We start from the raw sequence: 23443 nt of genomic DNA on the forward strand, positions 1-23443 counted from the left end.
GTCAATTTAGCGAATATCAAAATCAATTCGGTCAATACTTTAATTCCAAACCAGGTAGTTCCGGTGCTGCTGCTGGTTCTGCTGGAGCCGCATCTACACCAGAAGCTTCAATAGCTGCTAAAGAAGGAAGTACTTCTTCATCTGGATTCCCATCCTACACAGGTTACATGCCGAGTCAATACCAGAACAACTTCCCAAGCCCAAGTCAATTTAGCCAGTACCAGAACCAAATTCCTCAATCGATGAACCCTGGTCAATATTTTAATTCAAAACTTACTAGCGCATAGAGTGAATGTTGTTATAGGTCAAAAAAAATCAGCTGGCACCCTATAGGTTTAAGGACATGTTTAATTTACTTCAACGTATGTACCAACACGTATATAAAATAAAATGTTTGTAATATTCTCTTATTTTGCTTAAATTATTTAAAAATGTCTTAATTTATAATTTTTTTGACACTTTTTTTTTATTAATTCTGGAAATAAATAAATTTTTATGATAAAAAAATGTCAATAATATTGTATTAATAATTAATAATTTGTTTAGTTCAAAATATATGTAATATTTGTGTATTAGCTATTGCTGTTCCAAATAAGTAATAAGATGTTTGGTTTAGGATATTTTCAAATGTATAATATTTTACGTGTATACTCGTAAATACGATGTGTTAATACAATCTTAATACAGTTACTTTATATAAAAAGTTAAAACATTTCTTTGTTTTTTTACTTGATAATTTCATATTTTTTTTTTTTTCATTACACATTAAACAATTTTTTCACATAAAGAACAATAACAGTAAAATAATATTGATAATAAAAGTTTTCTAAGTTATTGGATCTATAAGTATTAATTGGTATTTAAACATTTATAAAAATAGCAACGTTTTAAACAATATTTAAATTAATTATAAATATGTATGTAGTATTTTGATATTAGGTTAATATTAATTTAAATAATATTTAGTTATAAAACTCACGAAAAGAATATAAATAAAAGAAGTGCGGTCAGTAGAATTCCAAATCGATTGCAATAGCTAAATTTGAAGAAAAAATTACCGTTGGGTATTTTATAAATCATTATAGTTAAGATGATGACAATTATTTAATGATTTTATTATAAACTAACATTCTAACACATTTTTTTTTTTTTTTTTTTTGAACAATATTAATTATATTGCACTTTTGTAAAAAAAAATCAATGATTAAGATCAATATTTTTGTTGGATAGTGAGAAACATCTTTAGTACAAAATGTTTAACTACGAGTACATTCAAAAATAAAAATAGTTTACCAAAAATATTTAAATCTAATTTACATTATAAAATATTTTGATTTGAAAACTAGGTAAAAATGTTAGTATAATACTTTTATCATTTGAAAAACTGGAACTGAGCTAACTGATCATTTTATTACTTGTTTTTTGCAAGTATAGCTTTATAATCAAACTATGCCACATGATAATATGTGTATTTGTAAGTAGATACTGTATTATGTAATTCATAAATGTGAATAAGAAAATATTTATATTCTATACGTACAAAATCATGATTAATTTTTATTTTTATGACACGTTACTATTTAAATTTATTTTGCTTTATTTTTGTTGTACGGTTTGTAGTTGTTTAAGTCAACAACATTATATCTCTAATTAGTATCCTGCAGTGTTATAGCAATGTTCGGTTATCAAAATACACGAGGGATAAAAGTGATATCATATCGGTGGATTTCCTTGTTCGGTTCAAAATATACATTTTTCGGACACTTGATTGTTCTTATCCGTACTTATAAGTTATACGTATAAGATTTCATTTAAAGTTATAGTTGTTTATCAATTAACTTCTTTTGTATAATAGTAAAGAATATTATATTGGTAAGGCTATGAAAAACGGAACTACCACTCTATTCAGATTTAGGACTGACACATTTAACGTTGTTGGTATATTTAAAATGTGTTTTCTAGTTATGATTTAATTGGTAAAAACGTATTAGTTTTAGATAACCTGTTCTATGAAATGTATTGAAATAATTTAAATTTAAATTGAACATGGCTTACTGTAAAAGCTTTATAAATATAATCACATTTTAGTATTACTTTTGTTATAATTGGCATCTGATATTTTATTTCAAATTCTTTGTATTAATATTTTTTGGTATAATTGATATATTATATCTGATTTATCTATTTTTTTTTTTTTTTTTTTTTAATGAATTTATTAGTTCGAAATATTTTTAAAACTTAAATAAGTTTAGATGTAAAATAATGATGGATGACGACAGTACAATTTGTTTAATTGTAATAAAAATGTTCATAAGTATTTTAACTTTTAAGTAAGACATCTATCAAATTAGTAATAATAAAAATACTAGGGGGAAACGTACAAATTAAAGTAATCAAACATTATCTATATACAATTAGTTGCTAAATAGTTTATGTTGGAATATTTATGTATATATCTAATTGTTTCTTGTACAGTAACTGGTATATATGTATATTATCTCAGTGTGTACATAAACTTATGTTTTATAACTTAATCTTATACCTGCTACGTTTCGTGTAGAAACTTACAAAACACTTAAAGTACCCTAGATTTTATTAAAGTTAACCAAGTAATAGTACTACAGTTGATTAAAAATTTTTAAAAATAGAAATAATAATATATTTATGTAAAAATAACAAATTTATAAAAAATTGCGTGGCTTTATCTATACACGATTACACGTATTATTTTCAAATCTCTTATAATTGTTGAGAAATTATAAACAATTTAGATAAAGCATTTCCTGTATCACTGAAGTATTAAACAAGGGTAAAATCATTTGTGTCATAAGCATTTACATATTACATTATAATTTATACCTAAATAATCAAACAGTAAAATTTATAATGTCTTTAATTATATAAAAAAAAGTCTTTCTTATCGACAATAAATTTTATTTAATTACTGAAAGCTATTTTGACATAAATGAAATCAAACCCAAATTTCCCCTTCAAATTAATTAAGACTAGTTAATGTAAATTCTCGGAAAAATCCATTTACAATTATCTCTCTCTTTTTTTTTTTTTTTTGAACGACCTATACGGCTGCGGCGTAGTCTAGTGTAGTATTTATTATATTGTAGTTAGGTTCTATATCAATTACCAAATTGCAATCCAAGAAAATTGCATTTCTATGCTTACATAAAATTATTTGGTAATAGTGGGAAAGACACTTATCTGGAGGGGGAAATCCATATAGAGCCACATTGTTTTGTAATTCTGACGTTGTATTATTACACGCAATTCAAAAAATAAGAAATCCATTCAAAATTTTTAAGGAAATTAGTTATTTTTATATTTTATACACCTGTTGCAAGTTCTGAAACTGTTTCAAAACATCTTTTTATTTCGGTTTCAATCAATACATTTTTAGTACCTAATATTAAATTTTATATTGAATTGTGCAAGTGAACAACAATCAATTTTAATAAATTTTTATTCAATAAAAAAAAGGTAAGTTTTCGTATCGCTATTCGTGGTATTATTTTATTGTTAAGCTTGGTTAATTTAAAAAGATTAGTTAATACTAAATTAACTGCCTAAATAATTTCACTGATGTTGTCATGAACACTACAAGTATCATAATATGATATGCACTCAATAGTTTTAAGAACCCGGGCTCACACATGATACTCAAGTTTTTATGAGATTCTGGTATAGGAAATTCCTTATACGAATAAATAAATAAATAATCTCAAAACATTTTGAGTATTTTATATGTAATACTCAAGGCCAAATTGGCAATGATTGTAAGTTTGACGTGTAGGTATATAAATATAGTATGACATCTACACAAAACAATCAAATTGATAAAGACAATATTTTAGATTAAGTTTTCATTTTTATGCATTTTTTTTTTTTTTTATTGGAATGGATTTTTCTTGTTTTAATCTATAATTTATAAATAATCATCTCAAATTAATCAACTCATGATTTGAATTAATTTTTTTCAGATTTATTAAATATGTATACGAAATCAGTTATTACTATTATGCTGGCTTACATCTATCTTTATCATTGTAAGTATAATTGCATTACAAACTAAAACAATTATTTATTTAATACACAAAAACAAACTTAAATGTATTCAAATTGATTTGAAATATAAAAATTCAATTTGTATAATGTTAATACTAAGCATCATTGAATATCCATAATCATGAATTATCATTTATTGTATATTTTATAGATGATAGTATAAAAAAAAAAATGGCCAAAAAATTATAAATTATCTTTGATAAATAGTTATGTATTTTAAACAATTTATCAAGATAAATACTCGTAGTTGTTACTTGTTAGATGCCGATATTCATTTGTTGAACAATTAGACATTGTACGCCTCATGAGTCATGATAACTACCTACTTAATTTCAGTGTTGATTAGTTTTATGTTTTTATATTATCCATATGTATTACGAAGTCGATTTTGCATCGTCAAGTAACGTCGAATAGCGATAGTATAATCGTTTATACTTTACGTAACATTGTATAACGTTGATATTAGATTAAATAATTTATTGATTTGTAAAATATATTAAAATATAATAAACACTTAAACATTATCACAGGTATCGAGTGTTTTGCTCAAAATAAAATCATTATGCATTAGTCAATGTTATACGTACTTTGATCTTTTGTCGTGATAATCAAACAATTTAACTATTCGACATTATTATTATGCAATTGTAGGTGCCACTGTGGATAATAGCAGAATCAACGTCAAACCAACTGTCGACAAAATAAAGGATGTAATACAATCCGTTTCTGGCGTCGGAGAGCAGTCTAATACCGCAGAGTCGAATTCTGGGTACACGAATCCGGTGAAACCTCCTGCAGGGTCAGGAACAACAGTACCACAATCAGAATTATTAATAACCACCACAGAACCAGTTACTGCGTGTAGTAATCCAAATCAGCCATCGGAGGCTTATAGAAAAACCGAATGTAATTGTTTGTGTGATATTGAAAACTTTTGTCGAGGTTGATGATGGCCATTTTTGTCTCTGCAATTGAATTCTTTTACATTTTTTGTGAAATCGTGGTCTAACACTCGAAAATTGTGAATACATAATAGTTTTAAGTATTATTCATTGAGTTTTATCTGAATCATAAGAAAAAGTGTATTTCACATTGTCTAACAGCACTACATCCATTTTACATAGAATTAAAATACATGAAAACTGTATACTACCTATTTGAAGAAATTTATTTTTTCTATTTTTTCAGTACCTAAGCAGTAATAGCTTACTTTTTGAAATTGTCACAATGCGCACAATTTTAATCAAACGCAATACTATCTGACATCTGTATTAATTTTTCGAACACAACAGTTGATAATATTTTTTCAATTGAATATTATAATACGAAACATAATTAGGTATTGTTTGGTATTTACTGATCTGGTAATTCAAGATTTCCAATTCCTAATACCGTAGTTTTAATTTTTATTTTTCATGGTAAAATTTTATACTGAGTAAAATTGATCGTTTTTGAGAAGATATGGTTATGGACTTATTAAATTATTAAATTTCATAATATTTTTAATATCATATTAAAATTAGGAAATACGAGTATTTAATATTAAGAGAAAAATTACTAGAGAAATTCTCGAAAAAATATCATTGTTATGTAATTTCATAAAATCATCAATTAATATTATATTATAACACTAAATAATTATAATACAACTATTAATAATAGACCCTAAATCGGACTAAGACTAAGTGACGGATCAGAAAATTATAATATATTAGATAGTTGATACGTTAGAGAGTGAATAATACCTGCTTTACTGATACTTATACTGACATTTTCACTATGACAGATCAGTCTTATTATTCCATTGTTTATTCGAATCTATTTAGAAGTTCAAAAAAATTATTTTGTTAATTTTACCTGATATTACATATTATTAATACGTTATACAGATATGTATATTTTGAAAATTCAAGAAGTTGCAACCAATAACCGATTAACCAGCTGGGTATCGAATGCAATGATAATTTTAGGTTTAAAACATAATACCATTTACAAAATATTGCTGGGCCGAACAGAGACAATTATGAGATGAGTGACCGTAATTTCCGGTCGGAGGTATATGTTTATTTTGATAAACGAATGTGAGCGTTTTTGGTGGGTTTGTCAATCGCCCTACTTTTATAGTTGTTATTCCTGAGCGTGTTAATGACTTCGACGATCCAATGAAACACGCACGCGATCGCAAAGACGAATAGAGGACAAACCTTATTTACCTTCCGTGGTAATCGGCCAAGGAAATCAAATGCAAATATGATAGTTGTACGCAACAATCATTATCTTATTTGGAAATTTTATTGTGTTTTATTAATTGCTGGTTTACCGCGAGGTATGCAAAATTTTACGAAGGGGGGCGTTAACGTTATCAGCTCTATAAATCCTTAACCCCGCGATCCACCGTACATCAGTCGCCCGTCTGTGGTTCAAAATTATCTTTACTACTGTCATTGTACAGAGCCTCGTGTCAACATATTATTGTATAGAACAATAATTTTTCCCGTTTTAGTACCAGCAAGTCAAAATGATTGTGAATAGTTCAGTAGCATTATTCGTAATTGCGATGTTTTTCCAGCATTCTCATTGTAAGTATATCACGTATTACTCGTATATTAATTTTTCCGTAGTTAAAATTAATATTTAGTAGAAAACAAATTGTGATACAATTCGCCACACTTTAAATATACCTACCAATCATATACCATATAATAGCTAGTTTTATTGTAACGTCTTAATATAAATACATTTCATGATAAATGAAATTAAACAACATATTATAACATTAATTTATTTGTCAAATGTATTTTAGACTGTAAATTACGCACAAAAATCATAATTTAATAACAATTGTAGACTACGTTTTTATTGTTTCAATTTACAAAAATAGAATAAAATCTACTTTAACATGTATTGACAATCAATATGCCTTGAAAAATAAAAAAATGAATAAAATATAATTAATATTAGTCAGTAATAACTCTTTTCTTTTTTATTTTGTATGGATCATGAGGCTGTAGAAAGGAACTTTACTCTAGCTAGGTCATCTTTCCCCATGTATTCATATAGTTTATTAACAAATACATACATACAATTATCGTTATAATAAAGAAAGGCTTTATATCTCCAATTTTAGCCTTCGAATTAAAACATAATACTATTCTAAGACCTAGAATCTGTTGGATTGTTAGCGTGCTCATTCTTCTTCTTCTTCCCCCTAGAAAGTATTTTGTTGACAAACTCCTCAATAGTACCCCAGTTCTCCTAACTCATTAGCATCAGGATCACCATGGTCTCTGGTTCCAGCACATCGTCTGTTTTTACTTACAGTTCTCTTCTCTGCGCCCACTAATGATCGCAACAGATTATTGTATGTTAATCGTCAAACCCTGATGCAAGACAGTCCCGTTTTTTGCAACTAGTAGTCTCTTAAAAGTCAGTAATAACTAGTGAAAAAATTAATCTATCGAAAAATTATTATTTAAAAATATGCACCCATATTCATCGAAAAATTAAATTTATGTGATTAAGTATAGATTAACAATAAAAAAAAAATTACAATTAAATAATTATTATATCATTACCGCATATACCATCTGTAAAATTAAACAGAAATGTGTTGCAAAATACTGTAATCTAGGCTACCCATTAATTATTCAGAGAGAAATTAGTGTTATTGTCCTTATGACTAATTAAAAGTTTAGTTGAATAATTTTTGACTGTGAATTGTGATTAACAAAAAATATTTACTTGAATGTTTGATTTTTAATAATTATTCAAAACATTTGCTAAAAAATCGAAATATACCATTAACATATTATACAAAAAAAAAAAAAATTGATATTTAAACCTAAAAATTTCGATATTTACAATAATATGTACTGAAAATGTTTGCAAATAGTTGTGAAATGTATTTATTAAAATATGTTATAATTATACTTAGTAAGCATACGATAAATTTAACCACATAAAATATATAAATACATGGAAGTTCTCTATCTATTAATAACTTAAACAATATTATAAACAAACTTCGTCGGATTATATTTTGTTCCTAGGTAAACCAACACATCGATTTATTAGAGAAAATAACAACGAAGGTGAGCCTAGAATCAATAAAATTAAAGAATTTTTAAGCCAGATACCAGGATATGGATCATTTGGTTCCACATCTCAGTCAGAATCGTCTTCAACGTCAAACCAACCAGATTCATCAACATCATATCAGGAAGAAACTGCAGCTGGGCCTGAACCAGCAGAAACTGAGGTACAGTCTTCCATAGTGGCTAGAGATGGGAGTGCTTCATCGACTGGATTTCCGTCTTATACAAATTACATGCCAAGTCAATTTAGCCAATACCAGAATCAAGTATCTCAATCGATAAACCCAGGTCAATACTTGAATTATAATTCTGCGGGTGCATCAGGAACAAATTAAAGTTAATGAATAATGTAGAGCCCAGAATACATAAAATATACATTGTTAAAAAAATATATAATTTAAAAAAAAAAAGTGTTTATAGAAAAATTAACATATCCGATATTCTACCTAAATAGTTATAGAATAAAATCTATGTCAAAAAAATTCTATCATAAATAATAAATATTATACTACAGCGATATAGAGATATTTTAAATTATACAAATATAATATGATTGATTATTATCTGTGTTTTAACTTTTAAGTACCAAGTTGAAGTTATTGGTAATGATTTTTATGTATACCTGAAGTTTTTAAAAATAATTTTTACTGTTCCCACCATTGATATTAATGGTGATTTATGATAGAAATTTTTTACTTTGGGATAAAGTTCAAAGTAAAAAGTTCTTAATAATTTCAGAAATGATGAAAAAAATTTATTATACATAAGTAGTGTTTATATTCCCAGGAAAAAAATAAAATTAATAGTTATTGAGGATTAAAATATTCAAAATAATTGTTATAATTTTTTCTATAAAACAAAAATATTTGACGTTTTTAATAGATAGATAGTTAAAAAGTTGAAAAGCTTAAAGTATATGATTTCTGATATGAGTGAGCTCTTTTTATCGGAAAAAAAAATTAAAGTACGATAATGCTACTATATGAATTTTTTAGGAACATTTAAGATTCAAATTTTAAAAAAAAATTAAGTATTTAAACGTTGAATATAAATTTTAATAAATTCAATGTTTATCTAATTAAGTAATAAATGATGATTGTTAGGGTATTCTCTTCTCTCCATCATCTGAAAAATCTGTCACTGCTTGTAATAGTAATTAATGATTCCCGTGTATAGTTTAGTGACACTCATGACTAGTACCTATATTAATATAATATATTTAAAAGCTTATAATTTTTTTTGGTTAAAATTGAACACATTATAAATATTAAAAAAAAAAAGAGATAGTAAATCTTTCTATACCAACTTACGTCACACGTGTCAAATAAAAAACAATTGGTTTTATTTTATTTTCCCTGCGTATCAATTAATTTGATGAAATTTTTTTCTTTTTGGTGAATGTACAAAAATTTTACATGAATGATATCTTTTAACAGTAAATGCTATTAAATTTAAGAGCATTTAGTTTTTCCATATAATTGTGTTAAAAAGTATACCTATTTTGTTTCTCAAAACACAAAACATATACGACGAAATGTATAGGTAATAGAAAAATAACATAATTCTATTCAATTTCAATATATTACTCATATTTTATTTTAAATTTCTTATGGATAGCAATATATTTTATTAAGTGTATTTATATCAGTGTATAGAAAGGTGTTTAAATTATTAGATTGATTCAAGTAGTTCAATATATTTCTCTGAAATTCTAAACCATTATTTTAGTCGTGCATTATTATATAATTTATTTTGTTGGTGTTTTAAACAAGACTGTATCAATGGATAGAAGATTTTTAAAAATGATAGTTTTTTTTTAAATATTTTATTTAGAAATATGTCAAATTAAATGTTTTAAATGTATAATAATATGCTTGCATAACTTTTAGTTTCTAAATTTTTAAATTTGTTGAGAAAAATACAAATTTATAAATTACAAAAAATTACTGATAATATTATATAATTGTATATTGGTATAATGCACAAATGTAATCAATAAATCATTATTAAATTAATAATAGCTATATTTAAATGTTAACATTATACGCATCTGTGTATCGACTTATACGAACAAGTTTTGACATAAGTCAACACAATAAGCTTTTGTTGTAATTTTGTGCGAGTAAAAAAAATTTTAGATAAAATATTTATTTGGAATCAAAATCTTGTCGCTATTGACTTTGTACGTGTTCACGGCAAATCACTGCAATTTGTATATTGTATAATATACATATTATGTATTATATAGATTTTTGGAGAGAAATTCAAAAAAAATAAATAAATACAATAGAATATAAAATATCATTTTTATGAATTGCACAGTTTAATTTTACGTAATCTACAAACATTATACATAATTTAAACTTACAACTAATATTATAATATATAATAAAATATTATGTGTCTAATTAATTTTATCCATATTTTTGATTAATTAATTTTGTTTCTTTTTTTTTTTTTTTAATGAAATAATTAAATTACTATAAAATACATATTTATAATAATTCTACGTGATAAATAAAATGCATATTCTGATACAATATAATAAGGTTATAGAATAATAATATTATTTATAATATTGTAATGTAGCATAAATTAATATAAACTATTATGCATAAGTCTATATGCTTATATTTAATGTAAGTTTTAACAATAATTGAAAAAAAAAATTGTGCATATCACTTAACCGCAGAATAGAATAAAATAATTATTTTGTCATGATTTATCACAAATGAAGTGATTCCTAAAACGATCTATATGATATATTATATATATATATATATATATATATATCATTTAGGTACCTAGGTGAAAATAATGATCATTGTACATCTTACAATGACAAACTTAAGACTAAAACACAACGCGCAGCTTTATGTATGAGCGTATTGATATTACAAACAAAATAATAATATAATGTGCTTAACTCAAATATACTTAAAAATATACACACGTATAAATATTACAATATTTGTTGGCCAATTCGCTTCTTAAAAACATTATTAAATATCATAATAATGGCCCAATAATTTCTTGTCATGGCATTTAAACATATTTTAATAACATTATTATACTTTATACGTTACGTTTTGTACCTACCAACTAAAATATTATTTTAATAAGAACTGTATACCTAAGTACCTACGTAATATCATAACGCGTTCTGCTAAAATAATGATGGATAAAAATAATATTATTAATTAATCGATTAATTTACTAAAAACGTGCTCTTTATAAAATAGTACATTATGAATAACTGTGTACTAATTTTAGTGCGTATACAAACATACCGAGCTCGTAACCCTTACTCGTAAAAATATCGTTTAGTCGTATACATAGTAATATAGTAGGTACCTAAATAGGTGGACATATTTGGCGGCGGCGGTGATTTGAAGGCCGATCGCGGGACGTGGACGTACAATGAGACTGCGTTCTGCAAAAACAATAATAATAGTCTTCTCATCAAAAAAAAAAAAAAAAAAAAAATATAAAACATTACACCCAATAAATAGCAAAACCAGATAATGGGTATTTGTCGATGACTTTGCAGAGTGATTTCGTCGTTATCGTCGTCGTCAGTGTGATAGAGCATGCGAGTGGTGTTTGCATATATACGAGTACGTAGTAAGAAATAACATATTATACTTAGTGATATTATATCATGGAAAGAGTTGAGATTTATTGACGTGTCGACATGATCGTGATTTAAATCAATATATTATTGCAAAAAGGGCGAGTGAAAATATAGTTAGTTGTGCCGTGCGGTAAGAAACGTGTGTATAAATGTATAATAATATAATATTTGTGTCGGACAATGGTATGATTTTTTTAATAATAAATAAAAAAGTGTTCGATTAATTGTGATGGATGGGTAGTTCAGAGGAAAATATCAAGGCGAACCCAGATTAATTTTTATCAATGCATCGCCGATAAATCGCCAGAATTAGTTTTGCAATAATAATGTGCTTAAAATGTCAATATATACACGAAACTATACAAGTATATATATTATATGCCTATATACGTGAATTTTAAATTAAATTAAATTTTATAAATTAATGTAAATATAACTATGATAAATTTAATATGAAATTCATTAATTATACGTATTTCGATTTATTGTCAGTCCGAATTTCGATATTTACTGAATTTAGAATGTTATGATATAAAAAATGTAATTATTTATATTCTAGGTTTATTAATTGATTTAATGGTAAGTGATGATCATTATCAACCTTTAAATCGTTTAGATATTTGTAGTTAGTTAAATTGTCTTATGCTAATTCTGGTGATATTGTGTTTTGCTTATTTTGGTGGTGTTCTACAATACATTTTTCTTAGTCTATAAAACAGAAATAAAAATAGCTGCCGGTGTATTTGTTTTTAGCGTCCATGTGTAGATAAAGCTATATATTAACTAATATTTAATACTATTTTGCAATTTTTCAACAATTCTAGCACCAATAGTGTTACAAATTTATTAAAATAGGACGTTGCCACGCGGCCGCCATTCGGTCGCCTTACCACTTGTTCCACGGCTTTCGACCCACCCATCGAGCCTTGATCATATCTGACGCTTTTTCAGCGATCATCACCACCGGAGCGTTGGTGTTTCCGGATGTGACAACCGGCATCACAGATGCGTCAACAACTCGCAACCTATCGATACCATGCACACGAAGCTCTGCGTCGACGACGGCGCCCGGGTCACTGGGTGGACCCATCCGACAGCTTCCGGCCTGGTGGTTCTCCGGCCCGGTGTTCCGGCGCACTGCGCACTCCCAGTACGCATCGCACCCGAATTCTAAGTCCTCACAGCCCATTGTCGGCGTCCGATCTAGTTCCATGCCGTACTTGCGGAGAGCGGGGGTCTCAGACAACCGGATCGCGATCTTGATGCCGTCCACCAGCACGGCCACATCATCGGGATGGCTCAGATACCGGGCGTGGATTGCTGGGTGGGCGAGTGGGTCGGACGACTTAAGTTTGAGTTGTCCACGGCTCTTGGGATGTAATACAGCCGGTATCATGTTGATAACGCGTCGGCCGTCACCTTCACCGCTGCCCGACTTCTCGCCTACCTGGCCGGTCTTGGCGCAGTCGGCCAGATAACCACCGAAGAAGAACTGTAAGTCGGGATTGTCGTCAGCAGGGTTGACATACTTGGACGGCAGCACGGCGGTCACCTCGGATATACCGGTACCGGACATGAGCCCGTCCCGGAAAAGTAGATATTCCATGGCGGTGGCCCAATTCAGTGGCGTCGTCGATGTGTCGTTGATGTGGAAGTTAACGAAGAAAGCTACGTGATTGTGGAGGTTTCGGCCGACGCCTGGTAGGTCGTGTATGACCGGTACACCAACAGCTCTCAAGTCATCCTTTGGCCCGATGCCGGAAAGCAGCAGCAACTGTGGTGATGCGACCGCGCCTCCGGACACGATCACCTCTTGTCGTGCATTGATCGAAATTATCCGTCCGTCTGTTCCACTGTACACTTCTACGCCGTAGGCTGCCTTCTTCTTGGGATCGATGAGCACCCGAGTCACCGTGGTGTTGAGCATCACATGTAAGTTGGATCGATCCTTAGCCGGTCGCAGGAACGCCCGAGCTGAACTGAATCGCGAACCGTTCTTGGACATAGTCTGCGCAATCGCGAAACCTGTGTGCAGGGCTCCGTTCAAGTCGCGCACCTGGTAACCGAGCTCCAGACCGGCTTGCAGAATGGCTAGCGACAGCGGTGGGTGGTACGGGAACTGACCGACCGGCAGTGGACCACCGACTCCGTGGTAACCGGCATCCATGATGGTTGCCTGGTGATTGTCCTCAGACTTGAGGAAGTACGGTAATACTTCCTGGTAGCTCCAGCCTGGGTTTCCCATCTTGGCCCAGCCGTCGAAGTCATGCCGGCTGCCCCGCATGTACATCATACCGTTCATCACGCTAGTACCGCCCAAAACCTGCACATAGAACACATAATTAATAAATATGATAAGAATATATACACAGATACATGAGAATAGAAATACTTAAGCCCAATCTTAATTTAAGTAAAATCTAGGTAGGTACATTTGAACTGCAGTTGTGACAAACTCAGCGCCGTTTAGAATCGTGTTTGCATACGAGTACCTACAATCGTATTAGGCACGATTTACAGTTTACACACATATATAATATAACTGACAACACTAAAAGGTTATACTTGACTTTGAACTATACACATCCATAAAATTTAAATTGATATTTTAAGGTGCGAGTATTAGGTAACACGTGTAACTTAATATGTACTGATCGATGGTATAACATGCATAATTTTAAATTCAAATTGATCAATGTGATAATATTAGGACGATATGTATTATTCATTACAAACTTATTCGATTGCTAATAAATAACATTGTTTGCATAAAAAACGATATTGCAGATATATTGGATTTTACTTATTATTGTTTCGCTTTTTTTTATGTTGCTGCTTTTAATTCACTTATTTTTCATGCTTATTGTTGATACAAATGATGCAATGTCAGTTGAATTTTGTTTTATTCTCCTTGATATAATAATTATCACGCATAAGCTACATGTTTTAATATTTGAATCATTGAAATATTACATTTTTTTTATACACTTGATAGAATATGACGTGTATTGTATAAATTAAAATCAGTAGTCATTTGCGAAACAAATACTTCTGCCTTAATAGTTGCAATCTAAAGAATATTTTACAAACACAAAACTATCTGAAATTAAAGTTATGGAATTTCTAGATAAATCAAAATTTGCTATCAGGATTCTAATTGAATAGTATTTTTATACTATATATAAGTATTTGATTTCTTTCCCGTTGAAAGTATAATTATTTATATTCATGTATTCACTCATATTATAGTTTTCTAACGACTGAAGCCGCATCATTAATTTATAGAGTTTGACTTTGATCAGTAGTTTGCGAATAGTGTACCTACTAGACGAATCAAAATCGGCTGAAAGGATATACCTACCAACAAATACTGATTTCTAATGATTCTCTTTAAAATTAATAGCTTACACAACTCATAATGTATTACAAGTGGTTTTATCATCTGCAAGAATTTCTCTAATTTAAATCGACGGCTGCGTTCTGTTTTATTTGTTAAGGATTTAATAGAGAACAATATTATATCTATCTAGATAACAATACAAGTTAATGCGCATCAACATAATGCTGCGTAACAAAAAATTAGTTAATTTAACTAGACGGTGTTATACAAAACCAAAAATATATTTACACTCTTTCGTGATTCTAATTGAACGTATCTGCAGACATCTCACTAATGATATATATAATAATGGGTATTTGCCTAGCACTGACAATGTAATTGCTTCAACATTTATGACATCATCGACCAAACACGAACAAAATACTCGGGATCACGAATATGCTATGCCTAACTATTATAACGGTAATGTATACCTTAATATTTACTACTCAAAATGTTATTATCTTATAATACTTTTTATTCTATCAACCTACCTATAATAATTATGATACCTAAAAATTTTAATTATTAATTTTGATTAACGAATAATATATTTTTATACTTCAATGTTTTATCAAAATGTCCATTATAACTATTTATACATAAAAAATTATTAACATTGTCCCTGATACTAAAAATAAAAACAAGTCGAAATAAATTGCGGTCACAATTAATATTATTCTTAATTTAAATAACGAAAAAATTGTTAAAATGCGTGACTAAAATAGATTTTTAACTTAGGATACACCACCAAAGTGACGATTTTTCATTGAGTAGAAATAAAAAAAAGTTATGAGACGAAAGTATATTGTAATAGGTTAAAAATATATATTTTAATTGTTAACAAATTTTTCAAGTTGTTATACAGATTCAAGGTACTTGTTTCTAAAAAGTGGGTTATCTAATATTTTATATGCATTTTGATAGTTGTCGTAATATAAATAAATATAATATTATACATCTTGTCCGTCAACGGATTTTCGTAAAAAATAATGTCATTAGCTTATCACTAAATTATTATGGCGTAATTCGTGTCATTGTCGGTTTATTATAAAATATCTTCGTCCAAAATCTAAAACCAATTTCACGGTGACGCGTTCTGTGCGTAGATATCTACAATAGTTATTAAATTTAACACTCATAATTTTTACTAGGTAACCATTAATGTATGTGGAAAAAATATAATCTGTGATATGAATTAAGGTGATAAAAATCATCTTTGCAAAACATCTCACAATAATAATCAAATACTTTCGAATGCAAATACTGTTAATAAATAACTTTTGCTGCAGTTTACAGTATGATTTCAATGTACAAGATAACTTTTAAAAAAAAAGTAAAACATTCATTATTTTAAAAGTAGTGACATTTAAGAAAAAAAAATTGTTTTTAATACAATTCGAAGAAGTAATAACTATTTTTTATCATTTTTTATCATTATAAATATTAGATGTTTACTTTTTTAAATAATATACATTTTAAATTTCATATTTTAAAGTAAAAAATGTTTCTCATAGTTTAAACAAATCGAATTTAAGACTTTTAAATAATTTAACAATAAACCATTGTCTTCAATGAAAAATGGTTGTGAGTTGAGACGGTCTAATATTTTGGTATCAATATTGCCAAACAATTATTGTAATATTATATTAATTTTTTTTTAAATGTTCATATTTTTTTACCCATTGATTATTTGATAGAAATACTGAGAAATTTCTACTTTTAACCCACCAAAGTACAAACAAATCCAATTTTCTACTAGAAACTTTCCTCGAAGTTGATAATCGAAGTATTTTTACTACTGCTGCAAAATCAGTGCAGTCATCTCTCCATTCAGAATCTTAAACGTATACAGTAATTTAAAATGGCGAAAAATAAATATTTTTTGTGATTTCATGTGGCTAAGTTTCTAAGTTTTTGAAAATAAATATTTCTAAAAACCTCAATAACTTTGCGATAACCAGTGATATTCGGTAATAAAACAATCACATTAAATCACATCGCAGTCTGTGTATTGTACTAGAACAAGGAGGTATCCATTACAAACAGTAAATGCGACAACACGCTAGAATGAGAAAGTTAAAAAAAAAAAAAACAAAACAAAACATACACGAATGTCTCAACGAACAAAGAACTCGGGCGAAACGTTTTAAGTATAACTTACGTAATATAATTCAGTGACATTTCTATAAAGTATAACGCGGAATGGCGCGCGTACAATACGTTTATTATTATCGTCATCGATGACGTCGGATCTGCTGAGAGTGCGGGCCGGAATCGTACGGTCGGTACTTGGATTGCGCCGTCGTCGCGTCGTGTGAGATTTTAATATTCAAAACCCGACCGCGATGACGCTTTTATGATTATGGGACAACCGACGGTATAATGTTATACGTCTTCGAGCGGAACGAAAGTCGCGGACGTTGTCCCGGGCCGCGATCGTAGGAGAAAAAGCAATTAGCCGACCGGCGTCGATCCTTAAACTGTCGTCATCGTCGTCTCGCGGGAGATTCGCGTAAACTGTACCTACATATATTATTTTACGTCTACACTCCCGTCGGCCGCCGACATGTCGCAGTAGAAAATCGATTTATTCCGTCGAATCACACACATAATATAATATAATATATACCGTCACGAAAGTCTCTATTGAAATCGCCTCGTGAAAAGCGAGAGGACAGTCAGAGCGCCGTATTTAGTTCCTATAGTCGGAGGCTGTTAAATTGTCGTTCGGATCGCCCCGTAAGGATAGAGCGAGGAAGTCGGGGTCCCTATACCTATTGTGTCAGTCGTGCGTGCGAGATGATAATAGCGCACGTGATATCGATGTTTATTCCTCGTGCGCTGTTATTCATATACGCCGGACTTCCGCGACGGAAACAACGGTAGATGATCGCGACGTTATTGTCGTCGGCACTCTGCCGCCGGCGGAGACGGCGTCGAGGGAAATCTGTCCCGGTGCATGTGTGCATGTGCAAGATGAAACACGCACACGACCGATGTGACGTGAAATCGCTCGGACCGCGGCTGTTCGTCGACGACAAAAAAATGTATTGAGAAATCGCAGTGGCGTCACAACGGTGACGACGCTATACTGATCCGACCGTAGTTCCACTGCAGGTCCAGTGGTCCGGAAGTTGGTCCGGTCGTCGGCATGATATTATATGCACTCCGCGCGATGATTCGCCGGACGCGCTCATCACATTTGTATCGTGCTATACGAGCTCGTTTTTAAAACAGCGACCGACGTTTGTGTTGTGAACGTGCACACGGCGATGAATCGTTTTCGATATTTTGACGAAGCGTCTATTCGAAATTCGAACGGGCAACTGCTGTGTTATCGGACTTCGCTTGCTAAGGATATAACAACGCGCGACGATATTAGATCACTTACGGGAGTAATGTCAAGAGTCTTAACTATTATCAGCGCTTCCCGGCATCACGTATGAACCTACCCGTAAAATATCAAATCTCTTGGTCTGGACCGTGCGTTGATATATCAATCGATTTCTTCTTAAATCGAGTAAAATTTTTTGAAAAATCTTTCCACAGCGGTGTTTTCTCGTACCGTTATAGGCACGACGTGCCATAGGAAAATCACAACCGAAACGGTAATCGATATAGATACATTTAGTATACTTTTCATCGTCGTCGCAATAACCAAAATTGTGTTATATTGGCCGGCGGGTGCGTTACACGACGAGGCTTTCTCGTCCAGACGATAATTATTAATGTCTATAACACACTCGTAATGAACTGCAGCGACTGCGCACATTTTCACCTAGTGTGTTTGTATACATGATTTATTATTATTATTTTGCGGACCTGTGCTCGTCTAATCGAGTGAGAATGTAATATTATATCAAACTATATGTAGAACTATCACGCGAGTACAATGGTCAACGGACGACAATAATAAAAAAAAAATATAGTCTTGATAGCTTATTAATTATTATAGTAATATCAACGTTACCAGGTCCCAAAGTCATGTAGTAAGGTGAGAGTCCACGATGAATAATAATAATAATAATAATAATAAAAAAAATTAAAACCGGAGTAAAATATAATACTATAATGGATTCGTGACGGTATTTCGTATAACACACCAGCGCGAAGACATATGTAAAATATTATTATTGTTTTTGTTGTAACTGGATGAAACGCAGAAACTAGAAGGCAAAAATTTAAATTGTATTTTACATTATAATATTTATGACGCATTCTATGTACGTATTATAGACGATATTATAATATAATAGGCATTATTATTTATTATCATAAACATTTTTGTCGAGCCGGTGTAGCGGTGGCACAAGCGTGTGGGCGAAACGGAAGAAGAATGATATACGAATGGAAAATGTAGTGTGCATATTGTAATGAGAAAAAAAAACGCGTTACCAATTATCATTACTATTATTATTTTTTTCTTCAGTTAAATTAATACAGATATTTATCTATTTTAATGGTGAAGGTAGCTTCGCAACAAAGCGCTTTATTGTGCCCACCGAGTATGGTTTACATCTATAATCTAGTCAGATGTTTTAATAGTAATCATGTATTGAGATAATGATTTATTTCGTTAACGATGTTTACCGTATTGGATATTGTAATTTCATAAATTGGATTTTACGACCAGGTGCTTGATCTTTAAATTTGAGATATGATTTTTTTTTTTTTACCAACACTAGACAGTAATATATGATTTATTGTCATTGTGTTCTTCTTTAAGAAATCCAAAGTGAACAAATACATAGGTACGTAGTAAATTTTTATGCTGTTTGTTTAATTTCCTAAAAAACAAATTATGTATCATAATTCGTAAGATGTTTTCGAATTATTGAATATGGCTAATAGATATTCTATCTGGTTCGAAAAAAATTCACAAGTGGAAACTGGAAATACAAAATTGCTATTCATTTTTATATTATTATAATTAGATATTGATTAATGTTATTGACTATCATCGGTAGCCATGGATAAGGGTGTGCCGACTCCATTGACAAGTTAATAAAAAGTCGGTCTACAAAATATATGTGGACCCCTAAAAAATACCAACACACACAAAGATTTTCGAACTCGTCAATAATTTACCCAATAATATTTTATCGTATTCCTAAGACAGATCTTAGAAAACTACTTTTTTAATTATTGTTTTTTTTTCCAGTAAAAAGGCTTTCAATGAGGCATAATCGAGTCCTTGGATTATTAGCACACAGTAATAAACCACACACACACAGTTTCGACAAAATTATTATATTTTAATTACAGCAATAACAATATTATGAACATTAATCGTTTGATGATTTTGATCGTGCGCAATAAAACGATATTTTGTTCTATTTAGGTATACGTCTTGCGTAATATTATAACTGCACAGCACGTGCTGTTTAATTGACTTGAATAATATCAAACAAGGAACTATAAACGTATATACATATTTACACTATTTAGGTTAACAAATTTTTTAACAATTTCTCAGAATGTTTTCACGTTTTAATTCGACCATGAATGTCGATTAAAATCCGTACAATTGTACTTAAACGAAATTTAAAAAAAAAAACGCAGATCATTGTTACGCCTGACTGGCTTGTATTGACGTAAATTAATTAAATACAATAGTGAGAGATACATCTAAGACCATGAATATCGGAAGCCCCCAAATGTCCCGCCATCGGTGCATGGTATATTTAATAATCGATACAAAACGTAATATAAAATATGATGCCGATTAAAATTGAGAAATATATCAAGCGAAGTGTTTGTGTTTTTTAACTAAACTTATTGAACATACAATTACGTAGATACCTATTTAAATCATTATTATTATTTTTTATAATATGTTTATATAATAAACCACATTTTGTCTTACAACATGTAAATTCAATTGAACTCATTAATGCGAATTATTAATTAACTTTAATAGTATAAGTGTTTAGATTCTTAGAGTCGTAAGACATTGAATAATAATTAATTTTGTACCTATAGTAATAGTAATATTTACACATTACCTACATTGTTTTATTTATATATTTACAAAACCGTATACATGGATATTATAATATAACATATATTTTTAAAGTAAATGGCAACATTAGTTTTAAATGACTCATATTTTTTTCCTTAATATAGAATGAATAAATTTGGAAAGTAAATAGTAACGCATTTTATAATATTGTGCACTACCATAGAATTGTTGATATTATAGTTTTTATCACAATTTCTATACGTGTGAAGTTTTAGACTTAAAAAGTAATCAATTTTCAATTAATCTTATTTTTCAAGATCATAAACGTGCTGTGTTAAACAGTTATGTCGATTAATTTTGTTCCATTTCGGAAAAAAAAAATTAATTGTCAAAATTTAACAAATTGTTTTTAATCGTGGTTTTTCATAATTGTTTAATACTTTAATCTTCTTTAAAACAGTCATCATTTTCATTTATACTTTACAGTTGATAAATTAATAAATTCATAAATGTCATGTCTTAACAAAGTAAAAATTATATCATTATTTGGCACTATTTACTTATTAATAACGACGCTTTTAAGCGGTTCGAAAGCAATTTCAGCCAAATCGGTTCAGTAGTTTTCTCGATTAGCGTAGTCGTAGAAAACCCTTACAATTTTATGTAGTAATATAGATTATAATAAAAAAACGTATTTTAATGCATAAAAACAATAGTTATACCATAATATGACATAAATGTAATATAAGTTAGTATTTTTTTTTCAATCTATTTTGATTACCATGTAACATTTTGAATTAAGAAACCCAATTTTTATTTTAAATATTCATATTAAGTAAGTGATATTATTGTATTTTGATCAGTAAATCATAATAATAATTGGGTACTCGGATAGGTAACGAATTTCTATACGAATGTTTTGAACGTTTTTATAAGACTCATTATAAACTGATAAAGCTTACACGACTCATGAATTCTTTGTTAATTAGTTTCGGCGGAAAACCTAACAAAAAACAAACCATCTAATTGCTTATGATGTATTACTCGAATTTTACATTTTTACAGTTTCCATTCATTTTTTTTTTCCATTACGAAACAAAATATCGAAGTGGTTTGATAAAAATTATACTTGCAAACACGAATACGTATAGAAAACCGCACAACCTCGGTCGATTTATGGCCCAATAATCCTATAGCTCAAAAACCTCATTGGATACTAGAAAATGACCTGACCTGAATATACTCGAATGAAAACCAATAGCTGACATCGTGACTCCTGCAATTTCATCTAACACGAATAATAAGTCTTATAGGGAAAATCTCAGAGTTCTACGGACGGAATACTAAAAATATATTACGATTCTACGAAGGTTAACGATAAAATATCCGTCCATTAATTTATTAAAAAGTTAACACACACATATATATATATATATATATATATATAATATGTATTATTTATGGAAAAAAGAGAATGAAAAGTCAAGGATTTTGAAGTACACGTAATGGTGACACTTTCATGAAAATCCGTTTCCTTTGAACGAATTAATTAATGGTATAATATTGCATTAAAATGAAAAAAAAACTTGAATTACATTAAAATTTATTATTTTTTTATAGAGATACATTCTGTGTATAAATATATTCTCGTGACCTTCATGTAACCAATAACTACTTGTTATCTATATAACAATATTTTTCATTATAAAATATTATATTTAAATTTTAAAACTTTATTTTTGGACTGTCTTAGAGATAAATAATATATTAATAATTAATGTCTATAAATTAAAAGCTCGGTACTTCTAAAACGTCATCAAGTCATCAGTAAAAAATATTTAATAATACATGAATACAATTTATTCTCAATAGACGCAGTGGTTTTGCACATAAATTAATAAACATTTCGAAAGCAATTTAATTAGTTTAATTATTACTAATACTACACTTGGCGTACAGCATTTATTGGAGACTGAAATAAGGCTTTATAAGAAAATTTTCAAACACAATATTATGTATCAGAAACAACTGTTATATAAGATTAAAAAATAATAACTAACTGACTTAGACAACAAAAAAGTATTTTAATTACATAGTAAACGAGTTATTTTTATTGGTACTATACGTGAGAATGGTTTTGCATCATTATTATTATAATTAATTTGTTTTTATCATGCATAAAAAAATTACTAATTCTATTAAATTATTTAAACAAAATGATAATTATAAAGGTAAACATTTGTTTTATTATAAATCATTAATGGTCTTAGAAATATTCTTAAACATAATTTGAG

At 29.2% G+C, this 23443-nt stretch overlaps 4 protein-coding genes across 7 annotated transcripts in view; 3 read left to right on the forward strand and 1 right to left on the reverse strand.

Annotated features, from left to right (window-relative positions):
- Positions 1-410, forward strand: part of LOC112602171 — a 1775-nt gene extending 1365 nt beyond the window's left edge. The window contains exon 3 of one of the 2 annotated variants that reach the window (XM_025350126.1): positions 76-410. In XM_025350126.1, the coding sequence (XP_025205911.1) occupies positions 76-287 (212 nt within the window). In that variant the 3' untranslated portion in view covers positions 288-410. Of the gene's footprint in view, positions 1-21 lie in introns of both variants that reach the window. The other variant, XM_025350127.1, reaches the window with a different exon arrangement.
- A 3041-nt stretch (positions 411-3451) lies between these two features.
- LOC112602195 lies at positions 3452-5196 on the forward strand. Its single transcript, XM_025350154.1, has 3 exons — positions 3452-3492; positions 3993-4058; positions 4729-5196. Exons 2-3 carry the CDS (start codon positions 4004-4006, stop codon positions 5022-5024), a joined length of 351 nt encoding a protein of 116 aa, XP_025205939.1. The 5' UTR covers positions 3452-3492; positions 3993-4003; the 3' UTR covers positions 5025-5196.
- A 1293-nt stretch (positions 5197-6489) lies between these two features.
- LOC112602188 lies at positions 6490-8688 on the forward strand. Its single transcript, XM_025350147.1, has 2 exons — positions 6490-6656; positions 8127-8688. The coding sequence occupies exons 1-2, from the start codon at positions 6596-6598 to the stop codon at positions 8504-8506; spliced, it is 441 nt and encodes a 146-aa protein (XP_025205932.1). The 5' UTR covers positions 6490-6595; the 3' UTR covers positions 8507-8688.
- Positions 8689-10823: 2135 nt separating this feature from the next.
- The window catches only part of LOC112602156 (glucose dehydrogenase [FAD, quinone]), a 38578-nt gene continuing 25958 nt past the window's right edge, over positions 10824-23443 (reverse strand). For 2 of the 3 annotated variants that reach the window (XM_025350107.1, XM_025350108.1), the window contains exon 4: positions 12263-14128. In XM_025350107.1, the coding sequence (XP_025205892.1) occupies positions 12692-14128 (1437 nt within the window). In that variant the 3' untranslated portion in view covers positions 12263-12691. Of the gene's footprint in view, positions 11605-12262; positions 14129-23443 lie in introns of those variants that run through there. The other variant, XM_025350109.1, reaches the window with a different exon arrangement.

This window comes from Melanaphis sacchari, unplaced genomic scaffold, assembly GCF_002803265.2.
Source record: "Melanaphis sacchari strain LSU unplaced genomic scaffold, SCAv2.0 Contig84_pilon_pilon, whole genome shotgun sequence".
Taxonomy (NCBI): domain Eukaryota; kingdom Metazoa; phylum Arthropoda; class Insecta; order Hemiptera; family Aphididae; genus Melanaphis; species Melanaphis sacchari.

What these genes read in the sequence shown, in the direction of transcription:
- LOC112602188 (XM_025350147.1), top strand. Translation starts at nt 6,596, where the DNA reads ATGATTGTGAATAGTTCAGTAGCATTATTCGTAATTGCGATGTTTTTC. An exon ending in GTTTTTCCAGCATTCTCATT is followed by an intron (nt 6,657 to 8,126) that starts GTAAGTATATCA and finishes TTTTGTTCCTAG; the next exon opens with GTAAACCAACACATCGATTT.
- LOC112602195 (XM_025350154.1), top strand. Translation starts at nt 4,004, where the DNA reads ATGTATACGAAATCAGTTATTACTATTATGCTGGCTTACATCTATCTT. An exon ending in TTACATCTATCTTTATCATT is followed by an intron (nt 4,059 to 4,728) that starts GTAAGTATAATT and finishes ATGCAATTGTAG; the next exon opens with GTGCCACTGTGGATAATAGC.